The 16760-nt window shown below is 41.3% G+C and overlaps 1 protein-coding gene across 2 annotated transcripts in view; it reads right to left on the bottom strand.

Annotated features, from left to right (window-relative positions):
• Positions 1–16760, bottom strand: part of LOC111982643 (protein lin-7 homolog A-like) — a 33096-nt gene continuing 16336 nt past the window's right edge. Inside the window, exons 3-6 of one of the 2 annotated variants that reach the window (XM_024014250.2) lie at positions 13787–13858; positions 10836–11045; positions 4422–4633; positions 1–1971 (exon numbers count right to left, since the gene is read on the bottom strand). In XM_024014250.2, the coding sequence (XP_023870018.1) occupies positions 1947–1971; positions 4422–4633; positions 10836–11045; positions 13787–13858 (519 nt within the window). In that variant the 3' untranslated portion in view covers positions 1–1946. Of the gene's footprint in view, positions 1972–4417; positions 4634–10835; positions 11046–13786; positions 13859–16760 lie in introns of both variants that reach the window. The other variant, XM_024014256.2, reaches the window with a different exon arrangement.

Below are 16760 nucleotides of genomic sequence, written 5' to 3'. Positions count from 1 at the left end.
AAGTCGTCATTGTACACACGCACATATATTTATTTATACAAATATAATATGTATAACAATTGCATATCACCTGGTGTTGTCTTTTTTTTCTGTACAATCAGGAAGTACAGTACGTCAAATCAGGAAGTACAGTACGTCGAATCAGGAAGTACAGTAGATCGAATCAGGAAGTACAGTACGTTGAATCAGGAAGTACAGTACGTCCAGTCAGGAAGTACAGTACGTCCAGCCTAAAAAAATGCAAGTCGTCAATAAGAAAGAGAATAAGTAAATGTACAAAAGGGATCTGTCAGAGGCAAGATGAACTGCTCAAAAGTTGAGGGACAAAACACGTTCACAGCCCAATCTGGTTGGACTATCAGGATGGCACATTGCACACAGTATGGATGTTAAATGATCTTGCACTACTTCAATACCCACCTACAAAGGAACTAGGCCTATATAGAACGTACATACATACTAGAGCTTGCTACTAGGAAAACCATCCAATGTAATGTTTGTCTGACAGTACTACAYATACAAGACTCCTTTTGATCAGTGTCGATCATCAACTGGTTTTCTAATAGCTTTCAATGACTCCACAGTGCAACTTGTTATACTTAAATATGGTTACTTGTCATGAGAATACTACGCCAGACTATAGGTAGAGGGTTGAAAGAGAGAGTTTTAAACAGAGGTCCCTTATTGATAAGACGACTAGAACATTCCACAGTCTCTTACTCACAATGATTGTCAAAATGTAAAGTTGACGACGCAGATCCAGGAGAATGAGTCCATTAACCATACTATTCTGGTACGAATTATACACTGGGCTATAGGTCTTATACAATTCAATATTTTAAATAATCATCTGCATGTTAACAAACACACACATACCTTAATGAAATTACTTTATGCAAAACTCAGATTATAAACAACATAAAATAGATTGATTTAAAAATAAAGACAATTGTACCATATGATTAACCCTCCAGGTCATTAATATATATATTAATGTGTTTGACATTCCTCATATAAATGATATAGCAAATGTTCAAATTATATACGTAGATTATATTTTATATGATTACTCTATATACTCTCTGTATATATTCATTTGATGGGAGTAGACGACTAACAATCATTAAATGGCTGACTTGAGAGCTGAAAGTCCAGTTATGAAATTGCACGATAATTGTACTTGCCTATTCAAWTGTATGAATACAATTATCTCTGTGTATTCATCCACTTTATATACCCCTCTTTTAACAGCCGTTTGATTTTAATGGCAGAAGCTGCCTTATGACACACAGTGCATAAGATACAGTTGACCTAGTATTACATTGTTAACTTTTGTATCTTTACCACATACTGTATGTCTCTAATCATTACTCTTATGTGAAATGTAAAACCAACGAAAGTCTGTTATTGCTAAGTTTCCATACAAAATATTTTCTCACTGCAATATATAAGGTAAAAAAMAGTTCACATTTATCCAAAGCAGGACAAGTTAGACACAAAAAAAGCAATGTTCATTCACACACAGACACAAGCTCCCATAGAAGAAACAATATCACTGTACAAAGCTATAGCAAAACCAAAGTCAGGAAACAAGTGAAATGAATTCAAAACAGATAACAAAAAGAAATAAACTATCACAAATGACAAGAAGGAACATTGAGGAGGGTCACAAGTTTCAACTGTTAGAGGAAAACTTAAAATGAACACAAACAAAATAAAAGTTAAAAGGATGGGTTTCAGTGCTAGCCTCCAATGTCTCAAGTCACAAGCACCATTGTTTACATTTCAGAACACATATCTTTCAGTTTTTCTTCACTCTGTTGGTAGTACATTGAAGGGGGAGAGAGASTCTTCACTGCTTAACAGTATCATATTCTCCTCTACCAGGTGGTTCCTTCGGGATRCTCCGCACAGAGATGGACTCAGAACCTTCCTTTCAGTGTCCTTCACTTCTTCTTCTTTTGGAACAGCCTGTGAGGGATAGGTGTAAGAAAAGCTGAGAYCAATGGTTGAAACCATTTGACAAGTCAGTACTTTGAAAGGTCAGTAAAGTGGGATGCTAATGTCATATTCTGGTAGAATTAGTTACAGAAAAGTGTAGTGTACTCTGCTGTGAATTGCGAAAAGCCCATTGAACTGTGAAAAGCCAATTAAAAATGATTGTGAATTAACRTTTTACTGCAGTGGGCTAAATCAGGGTCACACAGTGTTTCTTCTTAAACAAATCTACTTTGAAACAAAAGTGTACACCTCACACAGATGGTTATGGACTTTAAAAAAAGAAGACACCTATACCATGTCAGATATAGAGTTTAAACGTATACAATTTGGATTTTGCATCCCAATATTACACTTTATATACATCACAGAAGACTGAAATATAACAAAACCGTCTGACATAAAAACAGGATTTTCGGTCGGGTTTTAGAAATAATGTTGATTAATTATGAAATTATGAAAAATATTAATAACATTCCACCCATGAGGCCACTAGGTCATTTGACAGCAGGAAATGGCTACATGTCTGTGGKWTTCCCACTACTACTGAGAACAGAGATATAGCAGAGCCTAATGTGTCCTCGGCCTTGGTCAGCCTGGCCAGGTATGCGAGAGGAGACAGAATGGCCGGGCATCGTGTCAGAGAGGAAGGCTACATGGCGTACAGATTCCATGCAATCCCATGGTGCTTGCCACCTAGCAGCCTGTTCGCCGCGCATGTCGCTTGCTTGGCCACCGGCCTCTTGGCCACTGTGGCAAAGCCCTGTAGTCAGCATGCCAGGGTTGATACAACATGATCCCTGCTCAGTCCCCACACCTCWTGCCTCTACTGCACAGGTCTACAAGCTCTCACATACCTCCCCGAGCTAAACGAGGGCTACATGAGGAGGGTTACTATCAAACGATCAGTAGCACTGAGGATCCCTTAGCCTGCAAGTGGTGTTAAGTCTTTTGTGATGTGCCTCGTGGAGGTATGTCAAGGGTACACTTTAAAGAATGCTCAGCTGAATTAGCCACATCAACGTGTTATAGCTTCACCTGAGGCCCAGACAGGCTTAATATTTCTACTACCTATTTTCAGAGTTGTCGTTATTTTTGCTTCATCACCTCCAGCAATCTAAGCAATGACGGGGTATATTTGTACACTATAAGTCTGCCTCAACGTTGCTCTGTGGTATGTGTTATAAAACATGTAGCATCCCATGAGTGTGAGCTCTTATTTGCTCAGCCATATCTCAAATAATTCACAAYCCACSCGGCTGAATTACTGACACAACATAGACGGTTATGACTGTGTGCTGCAAGCATATGTTTAATGTTATATGTTTAATGAAAAAATGAAAAGCTTGATGTAATCCTCTGTAACTTTTACCCAAAGGACAAGGCCTGGTATCATTGTGCAGTAGGAGCCTCTCTGACAGGAGCCTCTCCGGTACTCTCTCTGGGTATAAAGAGCACAATGGGTTTTAAAGKACCACTGAACACYCCGATTGGCACTTCTGTTTTTTCTGTTGCTCATTAGAAAAACAAGGACCGATTCCACGCTTGGTTAATGATGTTTGTCTGAGACACTGTAGACGCAGAAGCCTACTTCATGTTGTGGTTGCGCAATTTTACATCTGACTAAGGTGTTTGTTGCAGTATTTCTCAAGTWAAAAAAATGCGTAACATGTTGTCTTATYTAAACAAAGTCAGGCTGCTGGGCAGGTCTGTCTCACTGTATGCTATTGAATAGAGAGCAATCACTGCAGCTGTTCACCCCATGTTAATGGGCAAATGTACTTCATCTAATCAATACCCATCCTTCATTTACCCGTCGTGACACACAAATGTTCCAAACACTTTGTAGTCAATTTGGACACTAGAATAACTGTTTCTGACTCATATCGATGCCACATAGGCAGTTTTCAAAGGCATTCGTTGCGTTCTTAAATGTTGTTGCTGTTTCGAATGTGCAATGTGTATCTCCAGACAARGCCAGCCTCCATCAGTTCACCCTGTTCCCCAAAAACCTTTGAGGTGCTAAAGAGTCCCGTGTGGCTCACTTGGTAGTAGGTTTGATTCTCAAGGGGGACAAGTGAGAAAATGTATGCTCTGGATAAGTGCYCCTGCTAAATGACTGAAATGAAAAATCCCTGTCAGATCCTTAAAACAGTATGAATCTAAATTAAATCATAGTTTGGTGAATATATAGCCAGTTTAGAGGACTGTTATTCTTACTGTACCAGCTGTTATCTTCATCTGTGTGGTCCTTCTCCTTGGTGGCCCCCTAGCCTGGTCCCAGATTTGTTTGTGCTGTCTTGCCAACACCTATAGTCATTTTTGGTGTGACAATGCCCATAGGAGTTGGCAAGACAATACAAAATAGATCTGGCACCAGGCTACGGTCCCCCACCCTTAAAGCAATGAAAAGCCTCACCTACGACAAATGGTTCTGCTGGGTAGTGAGGTTCTGCTGCTGCTGAGCCTGCATGAGGAGCTGCTGCTGCTGGCGGCGGCGGGCCGTGCGGAGCTTCTCGAAGCGCGCCTCCATCTCCTCCAGGACCTTGGGCGTGTAGCGTACCACCAGCTTCACACTGTCCTTGGCTGCCTTCAGAAGCTCCACCGCCTTCTCGTGGTGCTCCCCCTCRACACTCTGGGGAGATACAGTGAAAGAGAATGAGAGAGAGAAGAGACTCAGCACATTTAAGAAATGTGGTGGCAATGTGTTAGTGTTGTAGTGATATGGTCTCTGAAGTCTGCCTAGGTTTCTTAATTGGCATGGACAGAGAAATAAAGAAACTTTGCCAAGACTTTTATGTAAGCAACAATGACACAGTTACACAGCAGCAGCTTCAGTTTCGAAATAGTTACAACCAATTAGGTTTGAAATGGAAGTCAAATGTATTTCTACTTAGTTCAACAAGCATTGCATAATTAGTAATTCCTCCTCAAGCCCAGAGTAATATACAGTACCAAGCAACATTTTCGACACACCTACTCATTCAAAGGTTTTACTTTATTTTTACTATTTTCAAAAAAATAATAAAGACATCAAACTATGAAATAACACATATGGAATCAAAAAAGTGTTAATTAAATTAAAACAATTTTATATTTGAGATTCTTCAAAGTAGCCACCCTTTGCCTTGATGACAACTTTGGCATTCTCTCAACCAGCTTCATGAGGTAGTCACTTGGAATGCATTTCAATTTTGTATTTAAAAAAAATAATTATTTAACCAGGTCAGCCAGTTAAGAACAAGTTCTCATTTACAACTGCGACCTGGCCAAGATAAAGCAAAGCAGTGCCGACAAAAATAACAACACAGAGTTACACATAAACAAACGTACAGTCAATAACACAAAATAAAAATCTATGCACAGTGTGTGCCAATGTAGAAGTGTAGGGAGGAAGGCAATAAATAGACCATAGAGGCAAAAATAATTACAATTTAGCATTAATACTGGAGTGATAGATGTGCAGATGACGATGTGCAAGTAGGGATACTGGGGTGCAAAAGAGCAAGAGGGTAAGTAATAATATGGGGATCAGGTAGTCAGGTGTGCTACGTATTTACAAATTGTCTGTGTACGGGTACAGTGATCGAAAAGCTGCTCTGACAGCTGATACTTAAAGTTAGAGAGGGAGATATAAGACTCCAGCTTCAGAGATTTTTGCAATTCGTTCCAGTCATTGGCAGCAGAGAACTGGAAGGAAAGGCGGCCAAAGAAGTGTTGACTTTGGGATACCGGTCAATAAACCTGCTGGAGCGCTGCTATGGGTGGGTGTTGCTATGGTGACCAGTGAGCTGAGATAAGGCGGGCGTACCTAGAAAAGACTTATAGATGACCTGAAGCCAGTGGATTTGGCGATGGATATGTAGTGAGGGCAGCCAACGAGAGCATACAGGTCGCAGTGGTGGGTAATACAGTTGAAGTCGGAAGTTTACATACACCATAGCCAAATATATTTTAACTCTGTTTTTCACAATTCCTGACATTTAATCTAGTAAAAATTCCCCGTCTTAGGTCAGTTAGGATCACCACTTTATTTTAAGAATGTGAAATGTCAGAATAATAGTAGAGAGAATTATTTATTTCAGCTTTATTTCTTTCATCACATTCCAGTGGGTCAGAAGTTTCCATACACTCAATTAGTATTTGTAGCATTGCCTTTAAATTGTTTAACTTCGGTCAAACGTTTCAGGTAGCCTTCCACAAGCTTCCCATAATAATTAGGGTGAATTTTGGCCTAGTCTCCTGACAGAGCTGGTGTAACTGAGTCAGGTTTGTAGGCCTCCTTGCTCGCACACACTTTTTCAGTTCTGCTCACAAATTTTCTATGGGATTGAGGTCAGGGCTTTGTGATGGTCACTCCAATACCTTAACTTTGTTGTCCTTAGGCCATTTTGCCACAATTTTGGAAGTATGCTTGGGTCATTGTCCATTTGGAATTGCTCCCAAGGACGAACCAGACTTGTCGTCTGCAAAGAGGCACTGAGTTTGAAGGTAGCCTTGAAATACATCCACAGGTACATCTCCATTGACTCAAATTGTGTCAATTAGCCTATCAGAAGCTTCTAAGCCAGAATAATTTCGGAATTTTCCAAGCTGTTTAAAGCACAGTCACTTAGTGTATGTAACTTCTGACCATGGATTGTGATACATTGATTCAGTGAAATAATCTGTCTGTAAACAATGTTGGAAAAATTACTTGTGTCATGCACAAAGTAGATGTCCTAACCGACTTGCCAAAACTATAGTTTGTTAACAAGATATTTGTGGAGTGGTTGAAAAACAAGTTTAATGTATGTGTATGTAAACTTCGACTTCAACTGTATATGGGGCTTTGGTGATAAACGGATGGCACTGTGATAGACTACATCCAGTTGCTGAGTAGAGTGTTGGAGCTATTTTGTAAATGACATCGCCGAAGTCAAGGATCGTAGGATAGTCAGTTTTACGAGGGTATGTTTGGCGGCATGAGTGAAGGAGGCTTTGTTATGAATTAGGAAGCCGATTCTAGATTAATTTTGGATTGGAGATGCTAATGTGAGTCTGGAAGGAGAGTTTACAGTCTAACCAGACACCTAAAGTAGGTATTTGTAGTTGTCCACATATTCTAGTTCAGAACCATCCAGAGTAGTGATGCTAGTCGGGCGGGCAGGTGCGGGCAGCAATCGGTGGATGAGCATGCACTTAGTTTTACTAGCATTTAAAGGCAGTTGGAGGCCATGGAAGGAGTGTTGTATGGCGTTGAAGCTTGTTTGGAGGTTTGTTAGCACAGTGTCCAAAGAAGGGCCAGATGTATAGGTGAGAGGTGGATCAGAGGATCACCAGCAGCAAGAGCGCATCATTGATAATACAGAGAAAAGAGTCGTCCCGATAATTGAAACCTGTGGACCCCCATAAGACTGCCAGAGGTCTGGACAACAGGCGATTTGACACACTGAACTCTCTCTGAGAAGTAGTTGGTGAACCAGGCGAGGCAGTCATTTGAGAAGCCAAGACTATTGAGTCTGCCAATAAGAAATGCGGTGATTGACAGAGTCGAAAGCCTTGGCCAGGTTGATGAAGACGGCTGCACAGTACTGTCTTTTATTGATGGCGGTTATGATATCGTTTAGGACTTGAGCGTGGCTGAGGTGCACCCATGACCAGCTCGGAAACCGATTGCATAGTGGAGAAAGTATGTGGGATTCGAAATGGTCAGTGATCTGTTTATTAACTTGGCTTTTGAAGATTTTAGAAAGGCAGGGCAGGATGGATATAGGTCTATAACAGTTTGGGTCAACAGTGTCTACCCCTTTGAAGAGGGGATGACCCATGCAGCTTTCCAAACTTTGGGGATCTCAGACGATATGAAAGAGAGGTTGAATAGGCTAGTAATAGGGGTTGCAACAATTTAGGCTGATACATTTAGAAAGAGAGGGTCCAAATTGTCTAGCCCGGCTGATTTGTAGGGATCCAGATTTTGCAGTTCTTTCAGAAAGTCAGCTGTCTGGATTTGGGTGAAGGAGATTTGGGTGAAGGAGAAGCAGTAAAGATAAACTTGTTGTAAATCCAGCCACGATAAAGTTCATATTTATATCAAAAAATCTTGTTTTACATTGGCGCGTTATGTTCAGTAATGTTTTGCCTCCAAAACATCTGGTGATTTTGCAGAGAGCCACATCAATTTACAGAAATACTCATAATAAACATTGCTAAAAGATACAATTGTTATGCATGGAATTATAGATAAACTTCTCTTAATGCAACTGCTGTGTCAGATTTCCCAATTCTTTTTCGGAAAAAGCACACCATGCAATAATCTGATACGGCGCTGAGACACAAAAACAAGCCATACAGATACCCGCCATGTTGTGGAGTCAACAGAAGTCAGAAATAGCATATAATATTCACTTACCTTTGATGATCTTCATCAGAATGCACTCCCAAGAATCCCAGTTCCACAATAAATGTTTGTTTTGTTCGATTAAGTCCATCATTTATGTCCAAATACCTTCTTTTTGTTCGCGGGTTTGGTACACAAATCCAAACTCAGGAGGCGTGGGCAAGTCCAGGTGAAAGTTCAGACGAAAAGTCATATTACAGTTCGTAGAAACATGTCAAACGAAGTATAGGAAGCAATTTTAGATGTTTTTATCATAAATCTTCAATAATGTTTCAACCGGAGAATTCCTTTGTCTGTAGAAATGCAATGGAACGCAGCTAACTCTCACGGGAGCGCGCGAGACTGAGCTCGTGGCACTCTGCCAGACCCCTGACTCAATCAGCTCTCATTCTCCCCTCCCTCACAGTAGAAGCATCAAACAAGGTTCTAAAGACTGTTGACATCTAGTGGAAGCCTTAGGAAGTGCAATATGACCCCATAGACACTGTATATTCGATAGGCAATGACTTGAAAAACTACAAACCTCAGATTTCCCACTTCCTGGTTGMATTTTTTCGCAGGTTTTTGCCTGTCATATGAGTTCTGTTATACTCACAGACATCATTCAAACAGTTTTAGAAACGTCAGAGTCTTTTCTATCCAAATGTACTAATTATATGTATATTCTAGCTTTTAGGACTGAGTAGCAGGCAGTTTACTCTGGGCACCTATTTATCCAATCTACTCAATACTGCCCCCCAGTCCCAAAGAAGTTAACRGCTACAATGAAACTGGCTCTCATGAGGACCGCCACAGGAAAGGAAGACCCAGAGTTACCTCTGCTGCAGAGGATAAATTCATTAGAGTTAACTGCATCTTAGATTGCAGCCCAAATAAATTCTTCACAGAGTTCAAGTAACAGACACATCTCAACATCAACTGTTCAGAGGAGACTGCGTGAATCAGGCCTTCATGTTTGAATTGCTGCAAAGAAACTATTACTTAAGGACACCAATAAGAAGAAACTTGCTTGGGCCAGGAAACATAAGCAATGAACATTAGACTGGTGGAAATCTGTCCTTTGGTCCAACCGCCATGTCTTTGTGAGACGCAGAGTAGGGGAAGGGATGATCTCTGCATGTGTGGTTCCCACCGTGAAGCATGGAGGAGGAGGTGTAATGGTGTGAGGGAGCTTTGCTGGTGACACTGCAAGTGATTTATTTAGAATTCAAAGCACACTTAACCAGCATGGCTACAACATCATTCTGCAGTGATACGCCATCCAATCTGGTTTGTGCTTAGTGGGACTATCATTTGTTTTTTAACAGMACAATGACCCAACACACCTCCAGATTGTGTAAGGGCTATTTGACCAAGAAAGAAAGTGATGGTGTGCTGCATCAGATGACCTGGCSTCTGCAATCACCRGATCTCAACCCAATTGAGATGGTTTGGGATTGACRGCAGAGTGAAGGAAAAGCAGTCAACGAGTGCTCAGCATATGTTGGAACTTCTTCAAGACTATTGAAAAAGCATTCCAGGTGAAGCTGGTTGAGAGAATGCCAAGCGTGTGCAAAGCTGTCATCAAGGCAAAGGGTAACTACTTTGAAGAATCTAAAATATAAAAGATATTCTGATATGTTTAACACTTTTTTGGTTACTACATGATTCCATATGTTATTTCATAGTTTTGATGTCTTCACAATTATTCTACAATGTAGAAAATAGTACAAATATAGAAAAACCCTTGAATGAGTAGGTGTGTTCAAACTTTTGACTGGTACTGTATATTTTCACATTACAATTCTGGWTGTCACGGAAATCAAATGAATCCTTCATGAAGCTTGCTTTTTAAAGCACACGTTTGATTAGTGTTTGTCTGAAGAAGGCACTTTTAAGTCCAAACACATCCTGACTTCACCATGTAAATTGGTTTTCATTTGATGGTGTAAATGGAGAGTTACGGAATAGGATTCGGCAAGGAGTGACTTTGAAAGGCCAAACTGCTAAGCCGTGTGAAGTTTGGAACACTTTGCTCATGGTGACATTTGCTTCTTCTAAAAAACTGTCGCTTTGATATAGTGTTTGTTGTTGCCCATTGCTTTAGTCATTTAGTCGTAGATAGCTCTCCTATATCTTGGACGCTGGCTCACTATAAGCCTCTTTTTATTTAGGCTTCAGAAAACCAATCACTCTGCTTGACCCTATCAATATTGTGAAAGTTTGACTCAAGGTTTAGACAGAATGCTTCCCTGCTRGGATGTAGTTTGTCAGAAGAAATTTCAAGCAAGACGAGAAAATGAATACCRTGAAATATTAACAACAGCACACAACTGTGATTGGGATTCGTAAAATAGAAGACGCAAATTCACCGAATATCATGAATAGGGTACAGAGTTTTTCCTGGTCGGTTCACGTGGTCAGGAAAATCTGACCATGTAACCAGACCTAGCGGTAATCATAAATAAGCAATACATACCACACCATTGACAGACAGGAGCTGGTCCCCCCGTTTTAGGCCCCCGTGCCTCTCAGCCAAGCCCCCTGGGATGATGCGGGAGATATAGATGGGAGAGTTCTGCTCCTTGCCGCCCATCACGTTGAAGCCCAGCCCCTCCTCCGTCTTGGGCAGCTCTACCACTCGGGGGTGAGAGTGACCCTCYCTGGCCGCAAAGGCTGCAACTGTGGCCTGGAGAGACAGACAGGCGAGAGGATAACGATCAGACCATTATTGGTGTATTCAGCACTAACTCCATGCCCTATACCACCCTATTTTGTCTACCACACAAATAGATTAGATAATGACGATACTAAGTGCATGAACTGGGATTGCATTTCCCAACAGCCAAATAAACTTTCCCATACCCAAGAGCAATGTAGAAGCAAAGTGTACAGACTTAAATTCACTCTGTGGGTGGGACCTTCTGACTTCTGTCTCTAAACGGGGCTTAGAGACGTCCAGTAGGGCTGAGAATAACAAAGTGAGAACCAAGGCGATGATGGTGATGTATTGTATAGCCATGTGAGATGTTTTCTGGCTCTGTGAGAACATGAATTAGCACATATCTGTCGCAGCTGGAGAAGAAGACGCGAGATAACTTCCACCCCCATGAACTAAATCTCTGTGAGCCTGCTTCATTAAATTCCACTGGCTTGGGATGGCTTTCAAGTTCTAGAGGAATCTTCTTTTCACCTTGTCGTCTGAAACAAAGTGTGCAGGAGCTAGTTATCCCAGCCTGGAAAAGAAACAGCAGATGTACATCGCCACAGGTGCCGGTCTGTCAAGTCTGTCTCATTATTATTATTAAGCAATACTTTCTCAGGAAACTGCAGGGGGAAAAGGCCTCTGTTTCAAAGCTTGGTGTATGTGGATCCAAAGTTTCCCCTAGCAGGTGAAAGCCCTGAGATCCTCCACTTCTTCGTCCCCCCCTTTCCATCTCTCTCTCCCACTGTGAGGTAAAGAAGCACTGTGTTCAGTATGCCACCATCCCCACTCTGGCTAACGGCAAATCGACCTTCACAAGTTTATCTCCCTTCCTGGGAGGAAGAAACTAGATGGCATATGGCTGCCTCCTCCAAATGCAAAAAGTGTCTGGGGCGAACCAAACACAAATGACAGCTTACTGGGAAATTGCCCAAGTAATGTCACAGTACCGTATGGAAATGACTTAATTTCATAAAATGTTATTATCATCAGCCATCAGTTCAGCTCCAGTGTCTTTTCTCTGGAGCACATAGACTAAGTGGTCTCCCATCTCTGGAAGATAAAATATAAAAACTCAGGCCAGGAATTACAGTCTGGAATTGATTCAATTAACTGGGTAATAAACTGAATCAAGTGATCATGTTCTCAGGTGGAACACCTTTTAATTGGTAAACGCTCACCAGCAACACTGCAGCAGGCATCTAAAATAGGCATCTACCTGCTAATGCCTCAAGATTGCTGGTTTATAAGGGATCCCTGGTTTTCCAACTAACACACGTTTTTAGGCCCCCGATGTCCTACTTAAAGTGATTCATGTGAAATGTTGCTGAGTGCTGCCTCCAGGTCTTTGGTCAGTGATGTACTTGAGATGTACTTGGAGACGAGGCTGATGAAACAAGCACCGGCTCAGCTAAACGGAAATCCTCAGGAGGGCGGCACTTTCAAAAGCAGCGCACCATCTCATTTCGATGTCATCGATTGAAATCACTCCCATGGGCGTGGAAGCCAGTCAACGATTTGCTCTATGTTAATTGCTGCTCGCTGGTGGCTGTATTTAATATGCTTGAAAAGACTGGTGATGGACAAGGACAAAGTTGAAAGGCACTTCATGCTGTTGTCATTGCTTTCTTGTGTAAACAGTGTCATATGGACAATCTGGCTTACTTTAACACTGTTAAGTACAAACCCCAAGGCCTCTTTCATGAATTGTAAAGTAGTTTGATTTGACTATCTACATTCTCTCTTTCAAAACAGCCRTTGAATATGCTATGAAAATAAAATMATMTGTTAATGAAGATGTACTTTATAATGTTGAACAGGGACCTTGAATTTTCAACTAATTATGGATATTCGAAGGGAAATGAAAAGGACACGTCGCTGTAACAGCAGCATATCATCAACCTCAAAACCATTTGATCTGAGCAGGCTAGAAAGAGTATTTTGATATTCCATCAACATCAGATACAGTGGTGTCCTTCAATAGGCCTAAGCTATGTCTTTGCACACCTTTCATCCAAGGTGGAAATTCACAACACAATCCACAGTCTGATTAAAGTCGTAAAAAAGGTTACCCCGTTCACTACTCCTTGAGAAAGGGACTGAACCATAGTCAAAGTTTTGCAAACCATTTGCGATTGAAGAGACAACGTTTCGCTGACAAAAAAAGAGCCCTTTGGAATTGTACTCCACACCGGGCCTAGTTATCTATTCATTCTGCTTGCCCAGTGTTGTCAATCAATCTGTGTCCTACTCCTCTATGTGCCCAGTCTCTGGAAGGAGCATCCAATTGAATAAGTCAGTGTGCGTACCTCCCTATGTTGCCCCATCTCTTCTTCACTCCCTCTCTGATGTTTTGTTAACACTGYGAGAGAGGACTGAGATGCACTCCTCTCTCTCATCTCACCCTCCCTCTTGATTCCCTCTTTTCCTGTCCCCCTTTCACTGTTAGATGTCTGCTTGCTTTATTCTCCTCCACAAAAGAAGCTCTCCTCAGAAGGAATATGAATGAGCGGTGGCGGAGGGACTCATTGGTAGAACCTCTCAAGTGTTTACATCCAAAGTCTGCTAATGAGTAATTCATTGTACACCAAACCTGCTCCATTCTTTGATCATCTGAAGGATACATGATGGGTGTTTGTGTATCTAGGCTACGTTGTACAGTATCTTTCAGCCTCAAGTTTGGTCAATACAGCTAAGCCAGTCTGAGATTAGAGTATGTTGCTCACCTTCGCTGTAGCCCGTGCCTGGTACTCCGGACAGCCATTGACTGTGATTGTTTCATGCATGTACTGGTACACCTGAAAGAGAGAGAAAAATGGACAAACCATGAGTGTATTTTCTCAGTACTTTTGAATTTTCTGCTACATTTCTCCAAGTCTCTTGCATGTTCAATCCATGTTGTAGGCTACCAGCCTTGGTAGTTGGTAGGGTTAGGTTTTTGATTTCAATTCAAAGCTGTATTTTGAGAGTGTTTATTTTGCAAATACCTTCGAAGATTATGTAGATATTCATTGGATTTCTTCATCCACCTGGAACCACCTTTCACTGTTAATCAACTGCACACTATTTGGCACCTGATCCTGCTACTTACTGCCCTTAAGGCTGCTCAAACATCTGGTCCCTACGACAATTAGCATAAGCAAACCGTGGTGCATCAGTAAGTACAAAATACTCATAGCAAACTGTGGTGTGGCGCTACTACCCCTTTTGGTTTTCTCTCATGTGGGMAACACATGGCACTGAGTAAATAAACTGAAGAGAGTGGAGTTCGGAACGGAGTAGCGAGTGGAGCTAAGACTCTTGGTACTGTAGGTGAATTTCCACTGAGGATTTACCCRGGTGTTCTACCAAAAAGCCTCAGACCTGTCTGTTTCCAGCTCCATGGCCCAGCTCCTGYTACTCACTGGGCCATGGCTCAGTGGACCTGACCTGACTTGGGGCCAAGGCAAGGCCACTGGGGCATTTCGGGCATCATTTATATACTGAACAAAAATATAAACGCAACATGCAACAATTTCAACGATWTTACTGAGTTACAGTTCATATAASGAAATCAGTCAATTGAAATAAATTCATTAGGRCCTAATCTATGGCTTTCACGTGACTGGGCAGGGGTGCAGCCATGGGTGGGCCTGGGAGGGCACTTGGAGCCAGGCCCACCCACTGGGGAGACAGGACCTGCCAATCAGAATTAGCTTTTCCCACAAAAGGGCTTTATTACAGACATAAATACTCCTCATTTTCATCAGCTGTCCAGGTGGCTGGTCTCAGATGATCCCACGAGTGAAGAAGCCGGATGTGGAGGTCCTGGGTTACACGTGGTCTGCGGTGTGAGACGTACAGCCAAATTCAGCATTGGAGGTGGCTTATGGTAGAGAAATGAACATTACATTTTCTGGCAACAGTTCTGGTGGACATTCCAGCAGTCAGCATGCCAATTGCACGCTCCCTCAGTCCTCTGTGGCATTGTGTTGTGACAAAACTGCACATTTTAGAGTGGCCTTTTTTGTCCACAGCACAAGGTGTACCTGTGTACTGATCATGCTGTTTAATCAGCTTCATGATATGCCAAACATGTCAGGTGGATGGATTATCTTGGCAAAGGAGAAATGCTCACTAACAGGGATGTAAACAAATTTGTTCACAAAAGTTGAGAGAAATACACTTTTTGTGCYTATGGAACATTTCTAGGATCTTTTATTTCAGCTCATGAAACATGGGACCAACACTTTACATGTTGCGTTTATATTTTTGTTCAGTAATACATAACAATGGCTAACTGTGAATGATGTTTAACACCTTACAAAGCAACTGTTTTGATTATGTAGAGGTTGTTGACTCCGCTCTTCACAAGTCCTCACTGTCGGCCCCAGCTATGGAATCACAATATCCCTAGTATAACTTAAAGGTGTATACACTAGTGGAACTCTGGTGTTACAGTCAAAAAGCAGTTCTTTGTTTTTCAGCTGAGCGACTCTTTGATTTCCAATGTTGAACACCGTCATGGGACCTTATTCCAGAACACCTCTTCCACATCTACAGTGTGTTCTAACCTCCTCTAAAGAGGAGTCAGCATGATGTGCCAATGGAAAGCTTTCAGGTGTAAAATAGCTATTTTGAGTCGTTTCTATACAGAATATGACATACTGTATCGACACCATTTACAATAGCACCCCCAGTGTACAGTATGACATTATCATTGAAAATAAGAATGTGTTCTTAACTGACTTGCCTAGTTAAATAAAGGTACAATAAATACATTTTTTTTTAAATGACACCTTCCTCTGGTAATCCAACAGAAACTACTATAAACATTATGACTGCTCTGATTAGTGTTGCATTGCTGAACATTACATGAGACATTGGCCTACATCCTCATACGGGCTCGTGTAATTGTTTGATGTGACTCATATTAGCCCACATCCTTTGTGTGTTTTAGCCAAGAGGCTTGCGGCTGGTCCATTCTATAAACATTTTTTCACGTGCATCGTTCTTCATAGTAAGATACAGCATCCATCCATCATTGTGAGCCTGATTTAAATACACTTAAGATGTATGGACTGTTGTGTATTCAAGGTCTCAGTGGATGCCTTGCCATGACTCAGGAGAATTGTGTCTCGGAAACACATGAATAACAATAAAGGTCAAGCTATTTCAATCTGTAATTTGCTTAACTATATGCACAAACATCCACTAGTTGAAGTGCAAATTGGATTTACCACTAACTACTGCTGAATTATTCAACGAGCAAACCAAATTAAATTGTAACGTCTCAAACCCTTCTTGAAGAACAACATTGACTTAGTTTTTATCCTGTGCAGTGAATTGAAAGCTTTTTCATTGTATTGTTTTTCTCTGGCATGGAAACTAATAGGGTTTTTACTCATCGGCTCACACCTCGGTATGTCTCTACTCTCTACAAAGGAGAGCATGTGTTTTCTGGGCTCAACCATCATTCAATGTTTCTGTATGACGAGCTGGAGCAAAACAAAGGCCTTGCCTCTTTGCGACTTCAAAGTGCTTCATCTGTTTCAACAATAAAACAAGTGGTTTCGTGAAGCCTTGGTATATCTGACTGATGAAAAACAAAGTCCATTGTTGATATGAAAATAAAATAATAACCTCAAGCTCACAATTCCCAACAACCAAATAAATCAATTGTATTTTGTTCTGAGCAAGTAGATCACTTACAAAAATGAG

This window comes from Salvelinus sp. IW2-2015, linkage group LG3, assembly GCF_002910315.2.
Source record: "Salvelinus sp. IW2-2015 linkage group LG3, ASM291031v2, whole genome shotgun sequence".
Lineage (NCBI taxonomy): Eukaryota > Metazoa > Chordata > Actinopteri > Salmoniformes > Salmonidae > Salvelinus > Salvelinus sp. IW2-2015.
Note: the sequence above shows the minus strand (reverse complement) of the source record. Positions and strands in the feature narration are given on the sequence as shown.